Below are 25,466 nucleotides of genomic sequence, written 5' to 3'. Positions count from 1 at the left end.
GAGTTCTTGGACGTTAAGATACAATTTCTGAGATTCACTGAAAGAAAAGTATCTTTGTCATATGGGCAGGACATGGAAAGGAGGGACGTGGTGGGTGGCCAGCAGGGACTGTCAACTAGAGCCTCCCCAGCTCTCTGACCTCCCCGACCCCTTCTTGAAACTTCACACTGACTAAGAGAAGCCCTGTGTGCATGTCAGACTGCCCAGGCTTGCTGGCCTGAGGTGGGGGATTGCTCCCCGGTGACTGGAGCCAGGAGGTCACCCCATGGGCTGGTTCCAGTCCACAGCAGCATCATGCTCAGACCTGGGGTCCCTTAGCTAAGCCCACTCCAGCCAACCTGGAACCAGAGTGGGACCCGGAGCATGAGTCCAGAAAGCGCTGAGTACTTTCTGGGTGATTCCTCCATCATGATGCCTAAGGGAAGTGAGGTCAGCTCAGGATCCACATCCTCAGAGGGGCTGAGCGGAGGGGGCATTGTCTGAGCAGCCGTGGCCTGGTTTCCTTTCCTAGTGTGCAACTAGCTCAGCTGTTCCATTAGGAGGAATTCGGAGGACCCACTCTGGGGTTCCTCTGGCCGCAGCCATCTGTGCCCAGCCCATGCTACCCCCACCCCGCCTCTGCCAGCAAAGGGGGCACCTCAGGGCCTGAGCCGCTGTTGTCCCCTGAGCCAGTGCCTCCACCCAGCACTGCCTAGGACCACTGACACGCTAGCTGTGCCCTCAGAGGTTACATGGCCAGCACCACCACCGTGACCCAGCCTGGTTTTCCTCAGCACTGGACTCCTCAGGTGTTAACTCTCTGCCTGTCATTACTGTCCCAGAGTCACCAAGAAGAAGAAAATTGGCAAGAAGAAAAAGAGCAGATCAGATGAGGAGGCGAGTCCACTCCACCCCGCCTGCAGCCAGAAGAAATGTGCCAAGCAGGGGGACAGTGACAGCCGCAACGGCAGCCCAAGCCTTGGGCGGGACTCGCCGGACACTACGCTTGCCTCCCCCCAGGAGGAGGGAGAGGGGCCGAGCAGCACCACAGAGAGCAGCGAGCGCTCTGAGCCTGGCCTGCTGATCCCCGAGATGAAGGACACCTCCATGGAGCGCCTGGGGCAGCCTCTGAGCAAGGTTATTGACCAGCTCAACGGGCAGCTGGACCCCAGCACCTGGTGCTCCCGTGCTGAGCCCCCAGACCAGTCCTTTCGGACCGGCTCTCCCGGGGATGCCCCGGAGAGGCCGCCGCTTTGCGACTTTAGTGAGGGGCTTTCAGCCCCAATGGACTTCTACCGCTTTACCGTCGAGAGTCCAAGCACTGTTACATCAGGTGGCGGCCACCATGACCCTGCAGGGCTTGGCCAACCGCTGCATGTTCCTAGTAGCCCTGAGGCTGCTGGCCAAGAAGAAGAGGGAGGAGGAGGAGAGGGACAGACGCCTCGGCCCCTAGAGGATACCACGAGGGAGGCTCAGGAGCTGGAGGCCCAGCTGTCTCTGGTCAGGGAGGGGCCTGTGTCTGAGCCAGAGCCTGGGACCCAGGAGGTTCTCTGCCAGCTCAAGCGAGACCAGCCCAGCCCGTGTCTGAGTAGCGCTGAGGATTCTGGGGTGGATGAGGGACAGGGGAGCCCTTCGGAGATGGTCCATTCCTCGGAGTTCAGGTAACAAGACTGTGCGATTGGCATGGGACTCTCCCCGCCCTTGAAGCTGGGGACACTGCGCCTCTGACCTTCAGATAAATTAAGCACTAGGAAGACCTAGCCTGAATGAAAAGGGGTGTGAGCCTCCGTCCCTAACTTCGGCTCCGGGTGGGAGGTGGAGGCACTACCCCCTGGCTCTGGGGTGGGGTGTGGCCTCGCCCACCTCTGCCCACCTGACACCTCGCCCTCCTGACTTGGCCCTCACAGAGTAGACAACAATCACCTGCTCCTGCTAATGATCCACGTGTTCAGAGAAAACGAAGAGCAGCTGTTCAAAGTAAGTCCTAGGAACTCAGGAGCGAGCAAGAGACCACAAGGGCGAGGCGGGATGGGCCACCGCCCCCGCTGGAGCGGCAGGAGCCGCCTGCCTGACCCCTGTCTGCTTCGGCCCCCAGATGATCCGGATGAGCACCGGGCACATGGAGGGCAACCTGCAGCTGCTGTACGTGCTGCTCACAGACTGCTATGTCTACCTGCTCCGGAAAGGTGCCCGCCGCCCCCGGGCAGACAGTGGGTTGTGGATGAGGCTGACTCTCAGCCCATTTTCCCCAGTCCCCTTGCCCTCTGACTGCCTTCCGGCTGCCTGGCATGCAGTGATGGAAAGGCACCCCAAGGAAGGTGTTGCCAGCAGCCCTGAGACGTGAGCCTGGGGCTCCCTGTGTGAGCACTCCACACCATCCTCCTATTGCAGGGCAAGGAGAGGCCCCTAAGAGCGGGGGCTTTGTCTAAGAAAATGGGGTAGGGGGAGGGAAAAGAGGCCTGTGGGGATAATAGGCCTTGGGGTCTCCTCTCTCAGGGGCCACAGAGAAGCCATACCTGGTGGAAGAGGCCGTTTCTTACAATGAACTTGACTATGTGTCGGTGAGTCCAGGCTCCGCAGTTGCGCGCCTGCTGTAGGTACAGGGCTTCTCAGGCCACTTACCCATAGAGCTGCAGGGTGAGGCACAGCCCCTTACTCATATCCCGGGGTTGGGCACCAACTTAACTCTCAGAAACGCTTCTGTACACGATGCTGGGGGTAAGAACCAAGCTTGAGGTCGCCTCTTCCCGTGCTAGATTTCTGACCGCCCCTCCCTCACTCATGCCAGCCCCTGGCCTCTGGGGCTCTACTTGGTGGCGGCCCGGGGTGTGCTTCTTCCTTCCCAGCAAGCGCTCAGCCTGGCCACACTGCCTCCTCCACCAGGCAGCAGCCAAGCCCCAAGTGCATGTCAGGGTGTGGTTTCTGGCAGGTTGGCCTTGACCAGCAGACGGTGAAGCTGGTGTGCACCAACCGCAGGAAGCAGTTTCTGCTGGACACGGCTGATGTGGCGCTGGCTGAGTGAGTGGCAACCCCGCCCCTCTGAAGTACTGGAGAGTCCGAAGCTGCCCATACATAGGTGTGGGTGCCCTGGGGGTGGGGGTAGGGAGTGGGGGATGGGAAGTGGGAGATCCAGGAGGGGAAACCAGATGCATTCCCTCTGGAACCTGTATCTGCTCAGAGAGGCAGGCAAGTAGACGAAAATCACGGGACTTGTGTGGTCAGCCCAGGTGACCTCAGCCCCTGGCGACTCTTGGGGGTGCTGGCATGAGCTGTCCGACAGGAAGGAAGGCAGAGAGCCATGCTGCTGGGCCAGGTGTGCCCTTGAACGCTTGCATCCTTGTCCTGGCTCAAGGTCCCACCCGTTCAAGTCCTGCCAACCCTCCTTGTCAGTCTTCCCTCACTGTCAAAATCCAAGGCCCCTTGGCCACTGAGAACGATCAGGCCTGTTCCAGTTGTCATTTGATGACCTTGGACCTCGTCATTGCCGCACCTGCCACCCTGGTTGCTGGTTCTAGCCAGGCCCTTCCCCCAAGTTTCTGTGACCCCCTCCAGGCCAGGAAGGCTCAAGACTCAGCCCTGTGCAGCTGTGGCCCTGTTCTCAGGCCTCTAACCACACACCCCACTCCCTGTGTAGGTTCTTTTTGGCTTCTTTGAAGTCAGCCATGATCAAAGGCTGTCGAGAACCACCCTACCCCAGCATCCTGACGGATGCCACCATGGAGAAGCTGGCACTGGCCAAATTTGTGGCCCAAGAATCGAAGTGTGAGGTAAGAACCTGGGGAGGAAGCTGGGTGCAGCCCCTGAGATGGCAGAGCAGCAGCCATGAAGGTTAAGGGATGCACATAGACGTCTTTGCCATTTCACAATCGCCTACCTGGGTGGGACGGGACGGGGCTTTCCCATCCTGGATGGGAGGAAGGTCATGTCCACCTTCCTACTTGGGTTGTGTCCTAAGGTTAAAACACCCTTGCTCGGCAGGGTGTGATGGCTCACGCCTGTAATCCCAGCACTTTGGGAGGCCGAGGCAGGCAGATCACCTGAGGTCAGGAGTTCGAGACCAGCCTCACCAAAATGGTGAATCCCCATCTCTACTAAAAATACAAAAATTAGCCAGACGTGGTGGCGGGCGCCTGTAATCCCAGCTACTCGGGAGGCTGAGGCAGGAGAATCGCTTGAACCTGGGAGGTGGAGGTTGCGGTGAGTAGAGATTGTACCACTGCACTCCAGCCTGGGTGACGGAGCGAGACTCAGTCCCCCCAAAAAAAAACACCCTTGCTCTTGGCTACCCCAGGTGCCATCAGTGAGCCCAGTCCGGGCTCAGCCACCTGCCTGGCCCCGGCCTTACTTGCTTTGTTCCCTGTCTCCCCATCCCAGGCATCTGCTGTCACCGTGCGCTTCTACGGCCTTGTGCACTGGGAGGACCCCACAGATGAGTCCCTGGGCCCTGCCCCCTGCCACTGCTCACCCCCCGAGGGCACCATCACCAAAGAAGGCATGCTGCACTACAAGGCGGGCACCTCCTACCTGGGCAAGGAACACTGGAAGACGTGCTTTGTGGTTCTCAGGTGGGAGCCCTGGCAGCTCCAGGCCTGGGGCTTGGGCCCTGGGGTGGCTGGGCGGTCAGGTCCCCAGCGGGGATCTCTCCGCAGCAGGTCACTTAGGGAGCAGCCTGAGAAGAGGACGCTTCTCTTCCCTATAAGAGCTTGGAGTCGACCTAGCTCAGGCTGTTAGAGCTTCTCTGTACAGCCAGTCATCTTTGGGGCCCAGGAATCCCTGAGTGCCTCAGGGGAGGACGCAGGCTTGGTCCCTCTGATGAACCTTGAGCTGTGTCCCAGGTCTGCTGAGGTGGCCACGTTCCCTGCTGGGCCCCCAGGGCTTTCTTCACCCTCCCTTCCGTAGATGACAGCTCCTGGCCTCCTTTGCCTCAGGTTCATGGCCACAGCATGTGTGTGGGAGGGGAACCCTGGGACTTGGGCTCTGCCTGGCCCCAGTTCCTGGGACAGGGCTCACTCGCCCTGTTTTGTGTCCCTGCAGCAACGGGATCCTCTACCAGTACCCGGACCGCACCGATGTCATCCCTCTGCTCTCAGTGAACATGGGGTGAGTGTCCCGGGAGAAGGGGGTGTGTCCTGGGGCCCAGAGCTGCCGTCTCCCTTGTTCGAGATGTCCTCCCCGCTTGGCAGTTCAGCCTCGCCCTCAGCCCCACCCCATCCAGCGGCCCTGACAGGTGGCCTGGGGCTTCCACGATCTGAATGCTGCAAGGAGCCTACAGGAGGGGATGAGGGAGGCAGCAAGGAGCTCCTGGCTTAGAACAGGTCCAGTCTGATGGGGGAGGCAGGGCCTTCCCCAGAAGCTCCCGGCCTGATGGGAGATGGACATTCGGGTAATCGGAAGGAACAGCGGGCCCTCAAGAGGAAGCACGCATGAATGAATGAGGTTGATTCTCAGAGGGCCAGAGGGACAGCTGATTCCCAGCCCCACCTGGCCATGCTTGGAGATTTAGAAGACCTTGGGCATTCTGGAGATGAAAGGTGTTACACAGAAAGGTGGTGGGTGGGGCTCCCAGACTTCTCCTGGGAGCTGGAGGGGCCTGGAGAGCCCTCTGGTATCCTCCAGCCCCCAGGATGGTGGGGCAGAACCTGTGCCGCACACCCTGCACCAACCCTGGGGGCTGCCCCTCGATGCTGCCCCTGCCTTCTCGCTCCCGTTTCACCCTCCTCCTCTGGCCCAGGGGGGAGCAGTGCGGTGGCTGCCGGAGAGCCAACACCACGGATCGGCCCCACGCCTTCCAGGTCATTCTCTCCGACCGGCCCTGCCTGGAGCTGAGTGCCGAGAGTGAGGCCGAGATGGCCGAGTGGATGCAGCACCTCTGCCAGGCTGTGTCCAAAGGGGTGAGCTTTGCCTGCCCCCACCGCTCACCTGGCCTGCCTCACCCACCCAGACCCCCAGGGTCCCATCTCTAAACCCAGAGTCACAGAGCAACCTGAGGGCCAAGACCTCCGGGGGGCAGCCCAGGAATGGACCCTGGAGCTCAGGGGCATCACTCCCATCCCCACCTCTACTCCTGATCCCTGGAGGGAGAGCAGAAGGGCTGGCTGGGTCCCCTGGAGTGGGGAGTTCTGGTGCAGACCAGCCCTGGAGGCCCCAGCCTGCCTCTCCCCTGCCCCACTGCCAGGTCATCCCTCAGGGCGTAGCTCCCAGCCCCTGCATCCCCTGCTGCCTGGTCCTCACCGATGACCGCCTCTTCACGTGCCATGAGGATTGCCAGACCAGCTTCTTCCGCTCTCTGGGCACAGCCAAGCTGGGCGACATCAGCGCTGTCTCCACTGAGCCGGGCAAGGAGTACTGTGTCTTGGTGAGCTGGGGGTGGGGGCGGGGATGCAGGTCCTGCAGAAGGAAAGCTCTGACTGCTCACCGGGGGCCTGGCTCTCCCTAGGAGTTCTCCCAGGACAGCCAGCAGCTCCTTCCGCCCTGGGTCATCTACCTGAGTTGCACTTCTGAACTGGACCGATTGCTGTCTGCACTGAACTCTGGGTGGAAAACCATTTATCAGGTACCCAGCTGCCCAGGAACCCCATTAGCCAGGGACCCTGTGGAGTGGGAGCCACTCCCTGGGGAGATGAACCCTAGCTGCTCCCAGGACCTGGCCCTGCCTCTAGGGTCCTGGGCACAGCCATGTACCAGAGTGCTCCTGCCTCAGACCTGGGGGGTGAGTGCCTGCTGCTCTTGAAACAAACCCAGGAGAGTCCTCGCTGTCCTTACTGCCTCTTGCTGCACCATCCCCTCCTCGGCTGGCCAGAGGGTGACAAGCCTGCCAGGCCGGGAGCCCGAGGCCCTCAAGCCACTCAGCACTGCTGCCTCAAGGGCCTGGGAGGGAAGGGGTGGGCCCCGGGAGGTGGGTGTGGGACTCCAGCCTGGGTGGCTCTGCCTCTGGTTTGGACTGGGCCTTGGGTGATTGAGGGTGGCCTGGCAGGAGAGAGCTGTCTGGGGGCAGAGGCCAAGGTGGGCATGTTGGTGCCGGCCCCAGACTGAGCAGACACACCTGACAGGCACAAAAACTTAGAACCAAAGGGGCAAAACCCTGACTCCTAGCGAGTCTGAGGCCGAAGCTGAAAATAGAACCCAAGAAACTTAATTCCTGACCTCAGTTCTAATCAAACAGCACGAATGGTGGTGGACCTCCAGCTGTGCTCAGATGGTGGGGGCACAAGATTGGCAGTACCCTCTTCCTTACCCTCCAGGCTTAGCGCCAGTGTGGGAGGGCGCTCATGAGAGCCCTGCACAAGTGGGTTTTGAGCACGTGCTGTGCTCTAGCCCCGTGGAAGCCTGGACTAGCCGGAGGCAGAGAACAGCTCAGGACAGACCACCTCCCTGCAGAGCCAGAGTGCAGCGCCTGCCTCGCTGGGCCATACTGAGGGCTGGGGCCTTCCCAGGAAAGAGGGGGCTCAGCGGGTACCACCCCATCCTCAGCTCAAGCCCCTGGCAAGAGCAGGAGAAACTGGCAGCGTGGAAGCTGTTCCCAGGGAGGTATGGGAGGGCCTGACAGGCGCCGCGGCCAAGGCATAGCCAGGCATGGTGCTCACAAGCCCTGAAGACTGCTGCAGCCCTCATCTGTTCTCTGCACGCCCTCAACACAGGTGGACCTCCCCCACACGGCGATCCAGGAAGCCTCCAACAAGAAGAAATTCGAGGATGCCTTGAGCCTCATCCACAGCGCCTGGCAGCGGAGCGACAGTCTCTGCCGCGGCCGAGCCTCCCGAGACCCCTGGTGCTGAGGCAGAGCTGGTTGGCGTCCCTGGTGGGCAGGAAAGGAAGGCACGCCAACCGACAGGCACACTGTCACAGCTGTCGTCATACTGTCGGGAGCCTACAGCCCACCCCTGCCCCGGGCGGCAGAAAAAACCGAGTGTGGCTTAAGACAGGGTCCCTCCACTCCAGGGATCCAGATCAGGTGCCCGGCACCCCTGGGCCTCCTGCCCGACAGGTAGCGAACGGAGGTTGCCGGGGGCAGAGGGTCTGAGCCCTGTGGGCTCTGCGGATGCACGCCCTCCTCCCGGGCCTCTGCCTCAGTCTGCAGAATCTCTGCCGAGTGGCACTGAGAACAGCATCGATCTAAGGAAGAACAAAAGAACCAGGAGGGCGGGAGCCCCCTCTTCCTCTCCTGGGTTGGGGGCTGGGGCCCTGAGTGCCCAGCCATCCTTGTTCGTGTTTGAACACTCCTGGCCGCGTGGGGAAGCAGGAACATGGGGTGTCTGCGCATGCTTCCTCCTCCTAGCTCCATCACCGCACACACAGCTGCCTGCCTCGCCAGATGCAGGGGGCGGGCAGCCCTCCCTGGCTGCCAGGAGGCTCTGCATGCCCATGGTCCTGCCCTGCCTCTCCCTTCAACCTGGCAGTGCCTGTAGCACCAAGGAGCAAAAGGGGTGGATGGGGTGCTTGGAGAAGGGCAGAGCCCACCAGCCTGGCATCCATGTTGACATCTTCTGACTGTCCCCTGCTTGGCTGGAGCCAGGCCCTTCCCTAGAGTTTCGTCCAGAGCCTCCTGGGGAAGGGCTCAGGTGGTTTGGGTTGTGTTTTTTAAAATAAAATAGACATGTTATATTGCCGAGGCTTGTCACTGGCCCTTTGTGAGCAGGGTAGGGGAAGGGAGGTCTCCAAATCCCTTGGGCCCTTTTCCGCAAACCTTCCTCCATCCTGCCCTGTGCCTGACACGAGGGACACACAGGATATGCAGAACCAGATCAGCCACAGTTGCCGGGTGGACTCACTGCAGGCCCTCAGGCCCTGGGAGTTTCTCGGCCTGACCTTTGCCCTCCCTCCTGTTCCCGTTTGCTACAGCGGCCAGGGGAGGAGCAGCCACCAGCTCAAGCCCCAGGGCACATCTGCACTACCACCCACCATCTGCAGCCCATCCCGGGGCGGGACACTCCTGCCTCCACAGCCCCGGGAGTGAGTGCCCAAAGCCAGGAGAATCCAAGCTTTCCTGCTGCCTCTTGCTGCACCATCCTCTCCCGGGCTGGCCAGAGGGTGACAAGCCTGCCAGGCCGGGAGCCCGAGGCCCTCAAGCCACTCAGCACTGCTGCCTCAAGGGCCTGGGAGGGAAGGGGTGGACCCCGGGAGGTGGGTATGGGACTCCAGCCTGGGTGGCTCTGCCTCTGGTTTGGACTGGGCCTTGGGTGATTGAGGGTGGTCTGGCAGGAGAGAGCTGTCTGGGGGCAGAGGCCAAAGTGGGCATGTTGGTGCCGGCCCCAGCCTGAGCAGACACACCTGACCGCTGGCCCAGGTGGCGCTCTCTTCTCAGCAGGCACAAAGGGCATCCAAGGGCCGCCTCCTGCCCCACTGGCTGCCTGGCCATTCCTTCACGGAGCAGCAGAGCCTCCTGCCCAGCCCAGGAGGGGCTCCCCCAGCAGGAGGGGAGGACTGGCTGCAAGTCCTTACCAGCTGAGGTCACTCCTCAACTCCTACTCACCCAGGCGCCCTGAAGTCCTGGGAGCAGTGAGGGGGGGCATAGGAGCTGGAGGCAGTGGGGGTGGGGGCCAGCAGGCAATGCGGGTGCCTTTTATTCGGCGTGGCACTGACCTAGGCACACTGTTCTCATCGCCACTCCTCCACAGAACCTTCTGGAGTGGATGTCAGTGTCTTCATTTTACAAAGGAGAGAAAGTGAAGCTCTGAGAGGAAGTGACTTGCCCAGGGTCGCACATAAGAGCCGCACCTGGGATTCCAGTCCTCCCCCCAGGGCTCCAGAGCCCTTCTCTACTTCTGACCCTGCTGAGCATGGGCCTATAGACGGTGGGAGCCAGACTGGAAGACTGAGTCCTGGAAAGGGGAAGTCAGTCACCAGGGGCACATCAGGGGCAGAGTGGGGCAGGGGCGAAGTTGGCCATGTACCCCATGCCAGGGACCTCCCAGTCACTTGCCCCCTGCCCAGGGCTCTGCCAAAGCTGGATAGGCTAAGCCAGAGGCAAGGCAGGGGTGCCAGCCCTTTACCCAGGGCCAGAGGGAGACCAGGAGGAGGAGCCTGAGCTGGTTGGCACCTTCTCCCTATCCAAGCTCTCCCTCCAGTCCCAAGTGACCTTTCCCCCAGATCCCAGGGTCCAGGCCCGCCCTCAGCTGGCAGGTGTGAGCACAGAAGCAGCTGGGATTGGTCACAGCCGGTGGAGGCGTGTCTCAGGCTCCAGCAGACCACTGGAACAGCTGAGCAGAGCAGGTGGACTGCTGAGATAGACCAGGGACTCCAGGCAGCCACAGGCCTGTCAGACCAGGACTCTTACCCTCTAGACATGGCCTCAAGCCCCTGCAAACCCCAGCCCCGTGGCCCTGCGAGGTTACAGACAGCCTAAACGCCACCACCACAGGGCCTGTGCCATGCACCTGGCCCGGGCACAGAAGGCCACTGGCGCGGAGGCTGTGGAGACAGTCCCCCCAGCAGTGGACCTGGTGCTGGGTGCCTCGGCCTGCTGCCTGGCCTGTGTCTTCACCAACCCCCTGGAGGTGGTGAAGACACGGCTGCAGCTGCAGGGGGAGCTGCAGGCCCGGGGCACCTACCCACAGCCCTACCGGGGCTTCATGGCCTCTGTCGCTGCTGTGGCCCGAGCAGACGGGCTGTGGGGCCTGCAGAAGGGGCTGGCTGCTGGCCTTCTGTACCAAGGCCTCATGAACGGCGTTCGTTTCTACTGCTACAGCCTGGCATGCCAGGCTGGCCTCACGCAGCAACCAGGTGGCACCGTGGTTGCAGGAGCCGTGGCAGGAGCACTGGGAGCCTTCGTGGGGAGCCCTGCTTACCTGGTGAGTGGCTTGTTTCCATCCTCCACCATCCCATGACCCAGCTCCTGCAGGGACCCTGCAGCCTCCAAAGGCTGGGCTCAGTGGACCTGGGTGGGGTGGGGCAGCCTGGGTGGGGCTGCCCCCTGGAACATCTTTTTTTTTTTTTTTTTTTTTTTTTTTTTTGAGACGGAGTCTCGCTCTGTCGCCCAGGCTGGAGTGCAGTGGCCGGATCTCAGCTCACTGCAAGCTCCGCCTCCCGGGTTCACGCCATTCTCCTGCCTCAGCCTCCCCAGTAGCTGGGACTACAGGCGCCCGCCACCTCGCCCGGCTAGTTTTTTGTATTTTTTAGTAGAGACAGGGTTTCACCGGGTTAGCCAGGATGGTCTCGATCTCCTGACCTTGTGATCCGCCCGTCTCGGCCTCCCAAAGTGCTGGGATTACAGGCTTGAGCCACCGCGCCCGGCCCCCTGGAACATCTTAGCCCAGGCCTGGAATCTGCCCCTTGGCCCAGGGCACCAGGGCCTTGCTCTGATCCATGCTCTCCTGGGGACCCTGCCCCACTGGTCCTGAGCCAGGGGAGGGGGCAGAGGGTGGCAGATACGCTGGCTCAAATCCTGGCTTGGTTACTTCTCTTCCTGTGCCTCGTGCACGATAAGAATAAAAGCTACCCTTGAGGGCCTCCTCCTCACGTGCACTCTGCAGGGACGCCTCAGGGCCGCCCAAAACAAATAAAAAATTTTTAAAAAATGTTTTGAAAAAAGCTACCCTTGGCTGGGCGCGGTGGCTCACGCCTGTAATCCCAACACTTTGGGAGGCCAAGGCGGGCAGATCGCCTGAGGTCAGGAGTTTGAGACCAGCCTGGTCAACATGGTGAAACCCCGTCTCTACTAAAAAGCACAAAAATTAGCTGGGCATGGTGATGCATCCTGTAATCCCAGCTACTGGGGAGGCTGAGGCAGGAGAATCGCTTGAGCCCGGCTGGCAGAGGTTGCGGTGAGCCGAGACCGTGGCACTGCACTTCAGCCTGGGCAACAGAGCAAGACTCTGTCTCAAAAAAAAAAGAGAGAAAGAAAGAAAAAGAAAAAAGCTACCCTTGAGCAAAGGCTTGCCTTGTCCTTGGCTGGTGCTGGGGAGTCATTGTCTCACTTAATCCTCAGAACAGCTTTCCAACCGTGACAGAATTGAAGTCCAGAGAAGGTTAAGTAACTTGCTCCAAGTCACACTGAGATGCAAAACCCAGGCCGACCCCAGAGCTGCACCTCAACCCTATTTCACATGACCCCTAAGCCTCAGGCTAGGGACCATAGAGCTCTGAGTTTCAGGGGCACAGGGGCGGGGGCGCCCTCAACACACACAGCTCATCCTGGCTCTCCCAGGCTCCATCCCCACACCCCATGTCCCCTCTGCTCCTACAGATCAAAACACAGCTGCAAGCCCAGACAGTGGCCGCGATGGCTGTGGGACACCAGCACAATCACCAGGTGAGGCCTGCCACTCTCAGAGCTCCCTGGGGCACGGATTGGGCATGCTCCCAGCCTGGGCAGGGGTGGCCAGTGACCCCGTGCCCTCTCCCCACAGACTGTCCTGGGTGCCTTGGAGACCATCTGGCGGCAGCAAGGGCTGCTGGGGCTGTGGCAGGGCGTTGGTGGGGCTGTGCCCCGAGTCATGGTGGGCTCAGCTGCCCAGCTGGCCACCTTCACCTCTGCCAAGGCCTGGGTGCAGAAGCAACAGGTGAGGAGCTGGGGACACCTGTGCCTACCCACAGAGACACACGGGACTGAGGGGGACCACCTGCCTCCTTCCACACGGGGAAGACCAGGGGGTGGCAACAGATGGGGCCTCTGCCCTCAGAGTTGTGACTCTGACCCTTGGTACCAGCAGGAGTGGGGGGTCAGCAGTGAACCCCAAAGCTGAGAAGGAGCTCAGGGTGGCAGGGCTGGGGGATGGCTGGAGGGGCCCCATCTGCTCCCCTTTCTGCAGCCCTTTTAGCCCCTGTGTGGTAGGAGGCCGGGAGGGCACCATGTGGGTGGGTAGAGGGCAGATGCAGGGGTCCCCACCTGTGCCATCCCCACAGTGGCTCCCGGAGGACAGCTGGCTGGTGGCCCTGGCGGGAGGCATGATTAGCAGCATAGCCGTGGTTGTCGCCATGACCCCCTTCGATGTGGTCAGCACACGGCTATACAATCAGCCGGTGGACAGAGCTGGCAGGGTGAGCAGGAGTGGGTCTAGGGGAGGATGTGGGGAGCTGGGAGCACCCCCCCAACACACACACACACACACACACACACACTCACATATGCACAGCCAGAGACATGCACACACAGGCCATGCCTGCAAACACATTAACTGGGCTTGTTTGCTGAGCTCCCATGTCCCAAGCACAGGCTGAGCACTTTCACATCTGGATTTTATCCCATCCTTAAAATCACATTCATCTTCCTGATGAGGAAACTGAGGCTCAGACAGATCAAGTGACTTGCACGAGTTCCCCCAGCTGGTAAGTGGGGGAGCCAGAACTGGAATCCAGGCCTGATCCTACAGCCTTCTCGTGGCACCGCAGCCTCACACATGTGCCCAATACAGACGTGCTGTCCATAGGGTGTGTGGGGGTGAAACTGACCCGTGTGCCGAGACGTGGTGCCAGCCACGGCCTCACGGCCCCTGTAGTAACACTCACCCCATGTGTTTCCCCAGGGCCAGCTCTATGGGGGCCTCACCGACTGCATGGTGAAGATCTGGCGGCAAGAGGGACCCCTGGCGCTCTACAAGGGCCTGGCCCCCGCCTACCTGCGCCTGGGTCCCCATACTATCCTCAGCATGCTCTTCTGGGACGAGCTCCGGAAACTGGCTGGGCGGGCCCAGCACCAGGGCACCTAGACGGCGGCCCTCATCCTGACATGGCTCGGCACTTGGCCGGAAGTGAGGGCCTGCTCCAGCACAACTGGCTGTCCCAGGGCGGGCCATGGGCCCGGGCCTTGCCAGAGGCCCCGGGAGAGTGTGGACAGCTCTGATCCACCCAGCCCCTTGGCCCATCCAGGGCCAGAGCATCCACTCCAAGTTACCACCCATTCTATCTTCCAGACAGTTCTCTTCTTTCTCCGTACGGTGTACTGGGTCACCGCATCCCAGAGCCTTACTCAGTTATAGCAACTGCTGCAGGCATGCACACGGCTTAGGCCCAGTAACTTACACACATCGGCTCACTTAGGCCTCAGACAGCAGCGCGAGGCCGGCACTTTTACCTCTTTTACCATCAGAAAGCCAAGGCTGAGAGTGGTGATGTGGCTTTGACCACAGCCACACAATTTTGAAGTGGCAGAGCCAGGACTGGAGCTTAGCCCTGCTCACCCCAGACCTATGCGCTTGACAAGTGCGTGACTGTGACAGGCCCATGGGTCCGGACTGCTCGTAGGGGTCGCTGTGCCATGGTGAGAGCTGGGGTGCACCAGGAGGCTGTGGCGTCGTCACCTGCCTTATTTGCCGGGGCATCTGTAGCAAAGAACCACATACAGGGCAACTTACAGAATAGGAATGTATTTTCTCACGGTTCTGGAGGCTGGATGCTGGAGACCAAGCTGTCAGCAGGTTGGTTTCTTCGGAGGCTTCTGTCCGTGGCTTGCAGATGCCGCCCTCTCCCTGTGTCTGCACATGGTGGTCCCTTGATGTGCGTCTGGGTCCTGATCTCCTCCTCTTATAAGGACACAAATCATGTTGCTTAGGGCCCGCCCTCATGACCCCACTTTAATTATTTATTTTTTTTTTTTTGAGATGAAGTCTCGCTCTGTCACCCAAGCTGGAGTACAGTGGCATGATCTCGGTTCACTGAAACCTTGGCCTCCCAGGTTCAAGCAATTCTCCTGCCTCAGCCTCCTGAGTAGCTGGGACTACAGGTGCCTGCCACCACACCCGGCTAATTTTTTATCTTTAGTAGAGACGGGGTTTCACCATGTTGGCCAGACTGGTCTCGAACTCCTGACCTCAAGTGATCCACTGGCCTCAGCCTCCCAAAGTGCTGGATTACAGGCATGAGCCACCTCATTTGGCCCAATTTTAACTTAATTATCTCTGTCAAGAGCCTATCTCCATATGCAGTCACATCCTGAGCTACTAGGGGGTAGGACTTCAACATGCACATTTGCAGGGGCCGTAGTTCAGCCACCATCATCTTTTTTTTTTTTTTTTTTTGAGATGGAATCTCGCTCTGTTGCTCAGGCTGGAATGCAGTGGTGCAATCTCGGCTCACCACAACCTCTACCTCCCAGGTTCAAGTGATTCTCCTGCCTCAGCCTCCCGAGGTGCTGGGATTACAGGCATGCACCACCATGCCCAGCTAATTTTGTATTTTTAGTAGAGATGGGCTTTCACTGTGTTGGCCAGGCGGGGTCTCGAACTCTTGACCTTGCTGCTCACCTCAGCCTCCCAAAGTGCTGGGATTACAGGCGTGAGCCACCACGCCCGGCCTCAGCCAACATCATCTAAGGGCTCTCACGGAAGGCCTCCCAGCAGCCTGCACTGTGGGCATTTGCACATATCCTGACAAGCCTGAAAGGAACTCCGAGTGCCCATTGTTCAGATGAGGGTTCTGAGGCCCGGGAACGGGAAGCAATGTGGCAGGGCCAGCAGCAGACCCTGGGCCCTTTCTCTAGACTGAGCACCACTCCCCTTGGGTGTGCTCTCAATGCTGCACCAACCTTCGCACTGCAGAGATGGACACCAACTCCCTGGCAGGGGCAGCACTGCTGCCAAGCAGCCCCACCTGCCCTCCCAGCCACACCCCAAGTCTGTAAGGGTTGTTCCCAGGAACACCTGCTACTGCACACTCCAAACCAATAAAGTTTTATATTTTGTTTACTTCAGCGAACCCCCTCTGTGGCCAGTCTCAGTCTCCCCCATCCCTGACCCCCACCTTCTGCTCCCTCTGCCCTTTCTGTTTGTGAAAGCAGGATGGGAGCCGTATCCACCTGTTCAGCCCCGCCCTGCTGGACCCAGGTGAGGCCTGCCACCTAGTGGACCAGGGAGGAGCATCAAGAAGTGCGGCCCCGGTCTGTGGGAGGAGAAGGCTCAGGTGGGCTCGGGCTGCGGGAGATTCCACACCCGGTCAGAGCCGGACGGAAGGCTTTGGGAAGCTGGAACCAGACCTTACAAAAAGCAGGCAGAGCTGACCTCTGGCTGTGGGGGAAGAGAGCCCCAGACCTCAGGCTGAGAGGGCACCGCTGATCTCTAGCTATGGGGGGATAAAGTCCCTACTCTCAGACCCTGCGCTGAAGGAGCAGAGCCCACACTTCAGGCTGCGAGAGGAAGGACCCACACCTAAGGCTGGGCAAGACAGATGGAGCCTGGGGCTTCGAAGGGGCATTGGGTGGTCCAAGCCCTCAAGGAAGATTTTTTTCTTTCTTTCTTTTTTTTGAGACAGAGTCTTGCTCTGTTGCCCAGGCTGGAGTGCAATGGCGTGATCTCGGCTCACTGCAACCTCCGTCTCCTGGGTTCAAGCCATTCTCCTGCCTCAGCCTCCAGAGTAGCTGGGATTACAGGTGCCTGCCACCATGCCCGGCTAATTTTTTGTATTTTTAGTAGAGATGGGTTCACCATATTGGTTAGGCTGGTCTCGAACTCCCGACCTCGTGATCCACCTGCCTCAGGCTCCCAAAGTGCTGGGATTACAGGTGTGAGCCCCTGCGCCTGGCCTCCCTCAAGGAAGATTTCAAGTAAAGTGGATGCCAGACTTTTAGCAGGGACAGAGACCACAGACCAGCCCAGAGACACCTGTCCCTTGGAGCTGGGACCTTGCCCTTCTGGGCCTCAAAGAGTTAACACCCCTGGCTCTCCTCCCCTCCCCTCCCCTCCCCTGGGCCTTTGACCCCTCCCAGCCTCTCCTTCCCTCCACTGACACCTTTGCCCAGTGACGTAGGTCTGTCCCTGCGCAGACCTGGCCGTTCCGGGGCTGCCATGTTCTCCCTGCCATCCCTCCCCTCCTGGCTCCCCAGCCTCCCCTCCCTCGAGTGGGGTTCTAGCCTCCTCCACTCCCTCCTGCAAGGTGAGCACCTCACCCCATTCCTGCCTTGGCCCCGCCCCCTTCCAGCTCTTTGCAGTGCAGGGTGGACCCCACCCACCTGGTCTCCCGCCACCCCTGACCCTTGGCCACCCCCTCCTCTGACCCTACCAACCAAGCCTGCCCTCCTAACACCCCTGCATGCTGCCTCGCTGCCTTGCTGCCTCCCTCCTGCCCCCTCAGGCCTGATCGGGGCCCTTGGAGTCTTGGTCCTGAACAGCCTCCTGAAAGTTTACTTCTTCGTGGGCTGTGCCAAGTGAGTTCCCACCTCATCCCCACAGGGAATGTGGCTGGGGGTACGGGGACCCCCACCAGGGGTCGAGGGTGGCAGTTCTGCACCCCTGCCCACACCCATTCTGTCTCCACAGTGACCCGCAGCGGTGGCCTGAAAAGGAGCGGCTTCGGGCCCAGTGGGCCTCGCTGGAAACGGTGCACCTGGCAGGGCTGGCCCTGTTTCTGACGGTCGTGGGGTCCCGGGTGGCTGCCCTCGTGGTGCTCGAGTTCTCCCTCCGGGCCGTGTCCACGCTGCTGTCACTGGACAAGGTGAGGCCTCTGGGAAGGCAGTGGGTGGATCACTCCCCAGCCCAGAGCCTGGACTCACCACCGGAACGTGGGCAGCAGAGCCCAGGTCCAGCATCCCAGCCTGTTCGCTGTATTTTCCGTAAGACTGGGAACAGAGGCTGCAGGTTGCCACCCTCGGGTTTGGCTGCTGAAGCGGCAACACTCACAGGGGATACAGTCCCAGTCCCAAGAAGACAAAAGCGAGAGCTCCTGTAGATCCGGCTCCCCGAATGCCAGGCCCTGCACCAAGTGCACTGTGTGCATTATGGAATCCTCACAGCCACAGGAGTAAAGGTTTGCTCTGATTCCCCATTTCACAGATGGGGAAACTAAGGCTCAGAGAGTATGTGGCTTGTTTATGGTCAACAGGTAGAGTCAGGCTTTGGACCCAGGTCTCTGAGTCTCTGAACCACCACCCTTCAGCTAACAGATGGGCCCCAAGTACTAAGACGTGATTGGAGGCCGGGTGCGGTGGCTCACGCCTGTGATCCCAGCACTTTGGGAGGCTGAGGCGGGCAGATCACCTGAGGTTTGGATTTCAAGACAAGCCTGGCCAACATGGAGAAACCCTATCAAAACAAAAACAAAAACAAACAGATTAGCTGGGCACGGGGGCACATGCCTGTAATCCCAGCTACTTGGGAGGCTGAGGCAGGAGAATCACTTGAACTCAGGAGGCGGAGGTTTCAGTGAGCGGAGATTGAGCTACTGCACTCCAGCCTGGGTGACAGAGCAAGACTGTCTCAAAAAAAAAAAAAAAAAAAACCACGATTGAAATTAAGGTGAGAGAGATGATCCTCTAGGGCTTCATCTGACGCTGATGTGGCCCCTTCAGGAACCATCCCCAAGGTCCCTTCAGGCTCCAGCCTCCTGTGGCGGGCAGCAGCTGTAGTGAGGCAGCCCCCACATCTTGGCCCCTCTTCTGCGCTCCCCGCAGGGCTCCCGGGGTGCTGCCGAGAGGCTGCAGCTTTACCTGCTGTGCCAGTACTCGCTGGGCTGCGGGCTGACCTGCGGCCTGAGCTTCCTGCAGGAGGGCGCCCCTCACCGCACGCTGAACCTGCTGCTGAGCCTCGGGCTGGCCACGCTGCTGGGTCTGGGTGCCCGGCGCCTCCGCCGCCACGTCTGCCGCCTCTACGAGCTGCACAGCAGCCAGCACTACTGTGGGGTGTGCCTGGGCCTGCTGGCCGGTGCGCACGGCCTCCCCCAGCTGCTGGGTCGCGCCCTGGCTGTGGCCTTTGCCGTGGGTGACCTGGCAGCTGTGGCCCTCATCAACCAGGACTTCCTGACCACCTCGGAGGCCGTGCGGTTCTGGACGCCGCTCACCATCTGCTACACGCTGCTGGTCATCTACATGCAGGGTGAGCCCTGCGGGGCCCGTCCATTCCATCCACGCACATTCCTCTGTCTGGGCCAGGCTCCGGGGAGGCCGACAGCTGTCAGTCCTCACTCTTGCCATCCTAGAGAGCCTGGTCAGGACAGAGGCTGTGTGGCAGGGGCAGCGCAGAGAAGCAGCATGCTGTGGGCACGCTGAGGGGTAGCCTTTAGATTGGGCCTTGAAGGATGAGCGGAGATCCCTAAGAGAAGTGAGGCAGGGAAGGGAATCTTGGACAGAGAGAACCGCATGTGTCAATGCCCAGAGGGGAGAGGGCATGGCAGCGCCAAACAAGCCACAGGAGTCAGTGTGGCTGTCACCCCAAGGGCACAGGGAAGGGGTGAGGCTGGCCAGGTTCGAAGGGGCCCGTTGGAGAGCCCTCATCAGCCAGGCGGGGAAGCCTGACAAGAGGCCGCTGTACAAATTTGTTTGTGTTTTGTTTTGTTTTGCTTTTCTGTTTTTTTGAGACAGGGTCTTGCTTGGTGGCCTAGATTGTGCCATTGCGCTCCAGCCTGGGCAACAAGAGCGTAACTCCCACCTCGGCCTCCCAAATTGTGGGGATTACAGACACACACCACTGTACCAGGCTAATTTTATTTTTTGTAGAGAAGGGGTCAGCCGGGCACAGTGGCTCACGCCTATAATCTCTGCACTTTGGGAGGCTGAGACGGGCAAATCACTTGAGGTCAGGAGTTCAAGACCAGCCTACCAACATGGTAAAACCCTGCCTGTACTAAAAATACAAAATTAGCCCAGTGTGGTGGTCTGTGCCTGTAATCCAGCTACCTAGGAGGCTGAGGCACAAGAATCACTTGAACCCAGGAGGTGGAGGTTGCAGTGAGCCAGGATCAAACCACTGCACTCCAGCCTGGGTGACAGAGAGAGATTCTGTCTCAAAGAAAGAAAAAAAAAAAAAAAAAAAGAAAGAAAGAAAGAGAGAAAGGAAAGAAAGAAAGGGTCTTGGCCAGGCGTGGTGACTCACGCCTGTAATCCCAGCACTTTGGGAGGCCGAGGCAGGTGGATCACCTGAGGTCAGGAGTTCGAGACCAGCTTGGCCAACGTGGTGAAACTCCGTCTCTACTAAAAATATAAAAATTAGCCAGGTGTGGTGGCAGGTGCCTGTAATCCCAGCTACTTGGGAGGCTGAGGCAGAATTGCTTGAACCAGGGAGGTGGAGGTTGCAGTGAGCCAACATTGCACCATTGTACTCCAGCCTGGGCAACAGGAATGAAACTCCGTCTCAAAAAAAAAAAAAAGAAGGGGTCTTGCCACGTTGCCCAGGCAGGTCTTGAACTGTTGGGCTCAAGCAATCCACCTACCTCAGCCTCCTAAAATGTTGGGATTACAGGCATGAGCCACTGTGCCCAGCCTACTGCAGGGTTTTTCATTGTTGCTATTTTGTTTTGTTTTGGGATGGAGTCTTGCTCTGTTGCCCAGGCTGGAGTGCAGTGGCACGATCTTGGCTCACTGCAACCTCCAACTCTGAGTTCAAGCAACTCTCCTGCCTTAGCCTCCCGAATAGCTGGACTCTGTCTCAAAAAACAAACAAACAAAAAGAACGGGGCTGGGCGTGGTGGCTCACGCCTGTAATCACAACACTTTCAGAGGCTGAGGCAGACGGATCACTTGAGGTCAGGAGTTCAAAACCAGCCTGGCCAACATGGCAAAACCCCATCTCTACTAAAAATGCAAAAAATTAGCTGGGTGTGGTGGTGTGTGCCTGTAATCCCAGCTACTTGGGAGGCTGAGGCAGGAGAATCACTTGAACCTGGGAGGCGGAGGTTGCAGTGAGCCAAGATCGTGCCGCTGGACTCCACTCCAAAAAAAAAAAAAAAAAGAACAGAAGCCAGGAGTCTGGCAAAGAAACTTCTTGGAAAGAGGGAGGTGGTTAAGCCCAGGTGGGACCATGGGGGTGATGAGAGGTGCTCAGCTGGGACTGTGCTTGGCAGAAGGAGTTGCCAGGGCTAACTGAGGGACTAGAGGTGGGTGTGCAGCAAAGAGAGGAGTCAGGCCGACTCCTGCCACTGCGAGGCTGCGAGGCTGCGGGGTTCTGGCCTGCACCAGTGGGAGGCTTGTGGGCTGGGCAGTGAGTCCTGGAGGCAGAGCGCCTGGTGCCCTGCAGATACTTGGAGCAGGGGTGGGGACCAGGAGGTTGTGATGGGAGGAGGGCTGCACGGAGCAAAAGGCTTGTCCTGTGAAGGGTGGGTCAGGGAGCCGGGAGGCCCAGCGCGGGGTGTGGGGTCGGACGGTGACAGGCACCCGCATTCCACAGAGGAGCAGCGGCAGCACCCTGGCCTGAAGAGCAAAGTGCAGACGGTGCTGGTGCGCATGGGCGGCCCTCTTCGTGCTGCTGCTGACCGTAGGCCGCTGGCTGGACCTGCTGGGCATCCTCATCTCCCTGCTGGGCGAGCTCTGGTGTCTGGCGGGCGTCCGCACCCTGCTTGACCTCTGCCAGATACAGGTGGGCACCCCCATCCAATGTGTCCCGCAGACAATCCCTGCTTCAAACAGCCCAGGTGTCTCAAGAGGCTCAAGTTTAAGAAGAGCCAGCTGGGCACGGTCGCTCACACCTGTAATCCCAAATACTCAGGAGGCTGAGGCCTGAGAATCACTTGAACCCAGGAGGCAGAGGTTGCAGTGAGCCAAGATCGTGCCACTGCACTCCAGCCCGGACAACAGAGTGAGACTCTGTCTCCAAAAACAAAGACAGAGCCAGGGTGACCTCTATTGGGGGTCAGGGGCAGAGGGAGCTGGAATCACCTCTTCCACCCTCTGTCACCAGGCCAGGGCTATCCTCCAGGTCACCAGCACCCCCCACCCTGTCTACAGCCCTCTCCAGCAGCAACCTAGAGGCCCAAGTGGGAGGAAGTGCCCGGGTCACTAGAGGCCCGAGGCCCCCAGGGGGATGGGTGAATGGGTGGTGTCATTCTCAATGCCTTTTCTCAGGACTTTCCATCCCAGAGGCCTCCAGTGTCAACACCAAGCCAGCCCCTGCCCTCGGCACCCCAGTCCCAGAGTTCGGCCCCCTCCTGACCTGCCTCAGGGAGGATCTGGAGTCTGTCTCAAGCCCACCAGCCTGACCTTCGAGGCCTTGACCCCAGGGCGATGCCTGGAGGCAGAGTGGCAGGGCTGGCCCCCTGCCCGGAGCTCAACGCAGGCCCTAGGAGCCCCGAGAAGGGAAGGCAGGATTTGGCGATGGGAGCCTCTGGAGAGGGGACACCTGGGGGCCCCTGGTTGAACCCTCTTTTTCTCAGGGTGGGCAATGATGCAGCCCCTCAGACCTGCCTTCTTGGGCAGGGGCGGGGGGTGCATCCTCAGGAGGGCTCCCCCTTTACTGGTCTCCCTTCCCTTCTCCATGAACAATAAAGACGATGACTTTCTCCACCTGTGCTTAGAATCACGAACACACAGAGGCTGGGCGTGGTGGCTCGTGCCTGTAATCCCAATACTTTAGGAGGCTAAGGCCGGCGGATCACCTAAGATCAGGGGTTCAAGACCAGCCTGGCCAAGATGGCGAAACCCTGTCTCTACCAAAAATACAAAAATTAGCTGAGCATGGTGGCTCATGCCTGTAATCCTAGCTACTGAGGAGGCTGAGGCAGGAGAACTGCTTGAACCCAGGAGGCGGAGGTTGCAGTGAGCCGAGATCGTGCCACCGCACTCTAGCCTGGGCAACATAGCAAGACTCTGTCTCAGAAACAAAACAACAACAAAGAATAATCACAAACACACAGAGAGAGAAAGAGGCTTTTCTGAGGCGACACAGCTCTTCTGACAGGTCCTGGGATATGTGCCTCAGGCTGGCCTAGGCGGGGTCCCCTGGGGGACATGGCTCCTTGCAGACTGAGAAAAACCATTCTGGGTAGAGAACCAGGTAGAGTGGCGAGGAGGTGAGGGGGACGGCGGGGATGGACACTTGGTCTGGCACCCACCTGCAGTCTTGGGTGGATAGCAGCCATGTCCTCTCCCATCCCAGGCTGGGAAACAGCTGAAGGACGCGCAATGCTGACCAGGCCTCTGCTGGGTGCTCTGTGGTCCCCAGCCCCAACCCTGACTTCTTGAAGGCCACGAGCATCCTTCCCATCTCAGCCTGTTCAGGGCCCAGCTCAGGAAGGCCAAAGGGTTGGGTACCAGCTCCTCTGCCTACCCTCTGTGTGATCTTGGACAAGCCACTGCCCCTCTCTGAGCCTGGCAGAAGAATGACCACTGCCATGTGCCAGGTACTTTCCCTGTTTCATTTCTTTTTGACATCAGCCCCAAGAGGCAGGCCCTGTTATCCCTTTTTACGGAGTCAGAAACTGAGGCTCACCAAGGTTAAGTGACTTGCTCAAGGGTGCACAGGCATTAAGTAGCAAAGCTAGGATTTGAATCCAGGTGGCCTGGCCCCCAGACTCAAGTGCTTTGAATGCTCCCTGCTACCCTCTCTTTGTTGAAAATCTGGGGCCAGGGAAACTAACAGAGATGAGAAATATGGCTCCATTACTGGCAGGCTCTGGAATGTGGTTGCAGCCACCTTGGCGCAAGGGAGCCCAGCCCCAGTCCCCAGGGCCCTTTGATTCTATGGGGATCCAGGGCCGCACCTCAGGGCCCTTTCCTAGAGGAAGCCCCACAGGGCAAAGGAGCCTCCCAGCCAGTGGTCTTTCTGGAGGAGGTTTGAGAGGTGTGGCGGTGGCCAGGAAGGCATTAGGGAGGAGGGGAGGCCTGGAGAGGGCACCTTGAGGATTCCAGGCTCTGATGGGTCCCTCCCTCTCGACAAAGGCACCACATTCACCCGAAGACTGCTGCTTGGGACAGGCAGGGGTGACCCAAGGATCCTTAACGCTCTACGCTCAGCGCGCCTGGGATACAGGGCAGGCTGCACCCCAGGCTGGGCCGGGTGGTTTCAGCTCATTCCCCCAAGAATAGCCACCCCTTGGACAGCTCCAGCCCACCCTTTGAACCGTGCTCCTAGCCCTACCACCAGGACAGGCCTCTCATCCCACGGTGTGGTCGCTGGGGTCGGGGAAATGCCTCTGGAATCCCCTCCCCCAATACAGGACCCAGTCCACCCGGCCTGGGAATGCGTTCTGTTCCCTCCGGGCAGGAAATGTACCCCAGTCTGGGAGGAAATGGCTCAGCTAGGTGGGCACAGGGCCAGCCCTCGCCGGACCCAGACTGGGCTCTGGGTTCCAAGCAGGGGCCAGTGTTTTTGCTGGAATGTGCTTCAGCCTCTCGATCGCTGGCACAGCCTGGGCCCCATTAGGGACAGGACCAGGAGGGGACTGGACTCAGCAGTCCTTTCCTTTTTATGGGCACAGGGATTGTTTTCCAAACAAAAATCAGGACACGTGGGCTGGAATAGCATTCTTTTCTTATCGAAGTATTTTCGTGAAAATACTGACAAGGGCATAAAATGAGCTTACTCTAAATGAGGCATTTAGCAAATCTCCACACCAAATGGAGAAAAATAGGCCTGAAGTCCAGCAGGCATAGGACAATTCAAATTGTGTGGTCTGGGCAAAGCATGAGGCTGGGACCAGTACCTCATGGGGACCCTAAGAGCCTGACCCCTGGGCTCTGACCTCCAGGACCAAGATCCTAGGGTCAGGGCAACATCGTGCTGAAGAGGTTGGGGACCAGTGTCCCTAGGCCCTGCGTAAAGTGGGTAGTGACCCCTGGGCGGCTGGGATTGGGGTAAGCTGGCCTCCCCGTCCTGAGCCCCCTACTTCTGGCTTTTCTGAGCTCTGGCATTTTCTTTCTGAGGCCTTGCATTTCTTCACCCATTCATTCATTCAGGAAGTCATCACTGAGTAGCTGCGTGGAGCCAGGCATTAGGCTGGCATTGGGCATGCTGGGAGGAGTAAGGGAGGTTCCCCTCCACAAAATGTGCAAAGAAAAGTAGGCCGGGTGCGGTGGCTCAAGCCTGTAATCCCAGCACTTTGGGAGGCCGAGACGGGTGGATCACGAGGTCAGGAGATCGAGACCATCCTGGCTAACACGGTGAAACCCCGTCTCTACTAAAAAATACAAAAAAACTAGCCGGGCGAGGTGGCGGACGCCTGTAGTCCCAGCTACTTGGGAGGCTGAGGCAGGAGAATGGCGTGAACCCGGGAGGCGGAGCTTGCAGTGAGCTGAGATCCGGCCACTGCACTCCAGCCTGGGCCACAGAGCGAGACTCCGTCTCAAAAAAAAAAAAAAACTAGCCGGGTGAGGTGGCGGGCGCCTGTAGTCCCAGCTACTCGGGAGGCTGAGGCAGGAGAATGGCGTGAACCCGGGAGGCGGAGCTTGCAGTGAGCTGAGATCCGGCCACCACACTCCAGCCTGGGTGACAGAGCGAGACTCCGTCTCAAAAAAAAAAAAGAAAAAAAAAAAAGAAAAAAAAAGCCGGAGGCTGGGTGTGGTGGCTCAAGCCTGTAATCCCAGCATTTCGGGAGGCTGAGGCAGGTGGATCGCCTGAGGCCAGGAGTTCGAGACCAGCCTGACCAACATGGAGAAACACCGGATCTACTAAAAATACAAAATTAGCTGGGTGTGGTGGCGCATACCTGTTATTCCAGCTACTCGGGAGGCTGAGGCAGGAGAATCGCTTGAACCCGGGAGGCGGAAGTTGTAGTGAACTGGGATCATGCCACTGCACTTCAGCCGGACATCAGAGTGAGACTCTGTCTCAAAACAAACAAACAAAATTAAAGCCGGGTCAGGGGACAGAGTGACGACGGGGGGTGGGTGGGGCGGGCAGGAGTGAGAAGGTGTATTTGTT

General features: G+C 59.4%; 3 protein-coding genes across 5 annotated transcripts in view; all 3 read left to right on the top strand.

Moving 5' to 3' along the window:
* LOC105473252 (pleckstrin homology and RUN domain containing M2) overlaps nt 1–8,585 on the top strand; it is a 51,546-nt gene extending 42,961 nt beyond the window's left edge. For 2 of the 3 annotated variants that reach the window (XM_071100186.1, XM_071100184.1), the window contains 12 exons: nt 822–1,640; nt 1,887–1,956; nt 2,075–2,165; nt 2,476–2,540; nt 2,909–2,997; nt 3,614–3,746; nt 4,354–4,544; nt 5,014–5,079; nt 5,711–5,870; nt 6,155–6,334; nt 6,416–6,532; nt 7,617–8,585. In XM_071100186.1, the coding sequence (XP_070956287.1) occupies nt 822–1,640; nt 1,887–1,956; nt 2,075–2,165; nt 2,476–2,540; nt 2,909–2,997; nt 3,614–3,746; nt 4,354–4,544; nt 5,014–5,079; nt 5,711–5,870; nt 6,155–6,334; nt 6,416–6,532; nt 7,617–7,754 (2,119 nt within the window). In that variant the 3' untranslated portion in view covers nt 7,755–8,585. Of the gene's footprint in view, nt 1–821; nt 1,641–1,886; nt 1,957–2,074; nt 2,166–2,475; nt 2,541–2,908; nt 2,998–3,613; nt 3,747–4,353; nt 4,545–5,013; nt 5,080–5,710; nt 5,871–6,154; nt 6,335–6,415; nt 6,533–7,616 lie in introns of those variants that run through there. The other variant, XR_011625884.1, reaches the window with a different exon arrangement.
* Nucleotides 8,586–8,728: 143 nt separating this feature from the next.
* Nucleotides 8,729–15,601, top strand: LOC105473218 (solute carrier family 25 member 34). Its single transcript, XM_011726887.3, has 5 exons — nt 8,729–10,766; nt 12,161–12,226; nt 12,324–12,476; nt 12,820–12,954; nt 13,440–15,601. Exons 1-5 carry the CDS (start codon nt 10,347–10,349, stop codon nt 13,620–13,622), a joined length of 957 nt encoding a protein of 318 aa, XP_011725189.1. The 5' UTR covers nt 8,729–10,346; the 3' UTR covers nt 13,623–15,601.
* Nucleotides 15,602–15,749: 148 nt separating this feature from the next.
* LOC105473219 (transmembrane protein 82) lies at nt 15,750–22,107 on the top strand. The gene is given in 7 exon segments (XM_011726892.3): nt 15,750–16,779; nt 16,978–17,050; nt 17,163–17,337; nt 18,293–18,713; nt 21,000–21,064; nt 21,066–21,188; nt 21,674–22,107. Coding segments are annotated over 7 exon segments (1,032 nt in total). The 5' UTR covers nt 15,750–16,691; the 3' UTR covers nt 21,761–22,107.
* The last annotated feature ends 3,359 nt before the right edge of the window (nt 22,108–25,466 follow it).

Source organism: Macaca nemestrina, chromosome 1 (assembly GCF_043159975.1).
Source record: "Macaca nemestrina isolate mMacNem1 chromosome 1, mMacNem.hap1, whole genome shotgun sequence".
In the NCBI taxonomy this organism is placed as follows: Eukaryota; Metazoa; Chordata; class Mammalia; order Primates; family Cercopithecidae; genus Macaca; species Macaca nemestrina.
The sequence above is the reverse complement of the archived record's forward strand: the minus strand, read 5'-3'. Positions and strand labels throughout refer to the sequence as shown.

Bases quoted from the DNA above. Each gene is read 5' to 3' on its own strand.
- LOC105473218 (XM_011726887.3), top strand. From the start codon at position 10,347: ATGCACCTGGCCCGGGCACAGAAGGCCACTGGCGCGGAGGCTGTGGAG. The intron at 12,227-12,323 runs GTGAGGCCTGCC...CTCTCCCCACAG, and splicing joins GACACCAGCACAATCACCAG to ACTGTCCTGGGTGCCTTGGA. The intron at 12,955-13,439 runs GTGAGCAGGAGT...GTGTTTCCCCAG, and splicing joins CGGTGGACAGAGCTGGCAGG to GGCCAGCTCTATGGGGGCCT.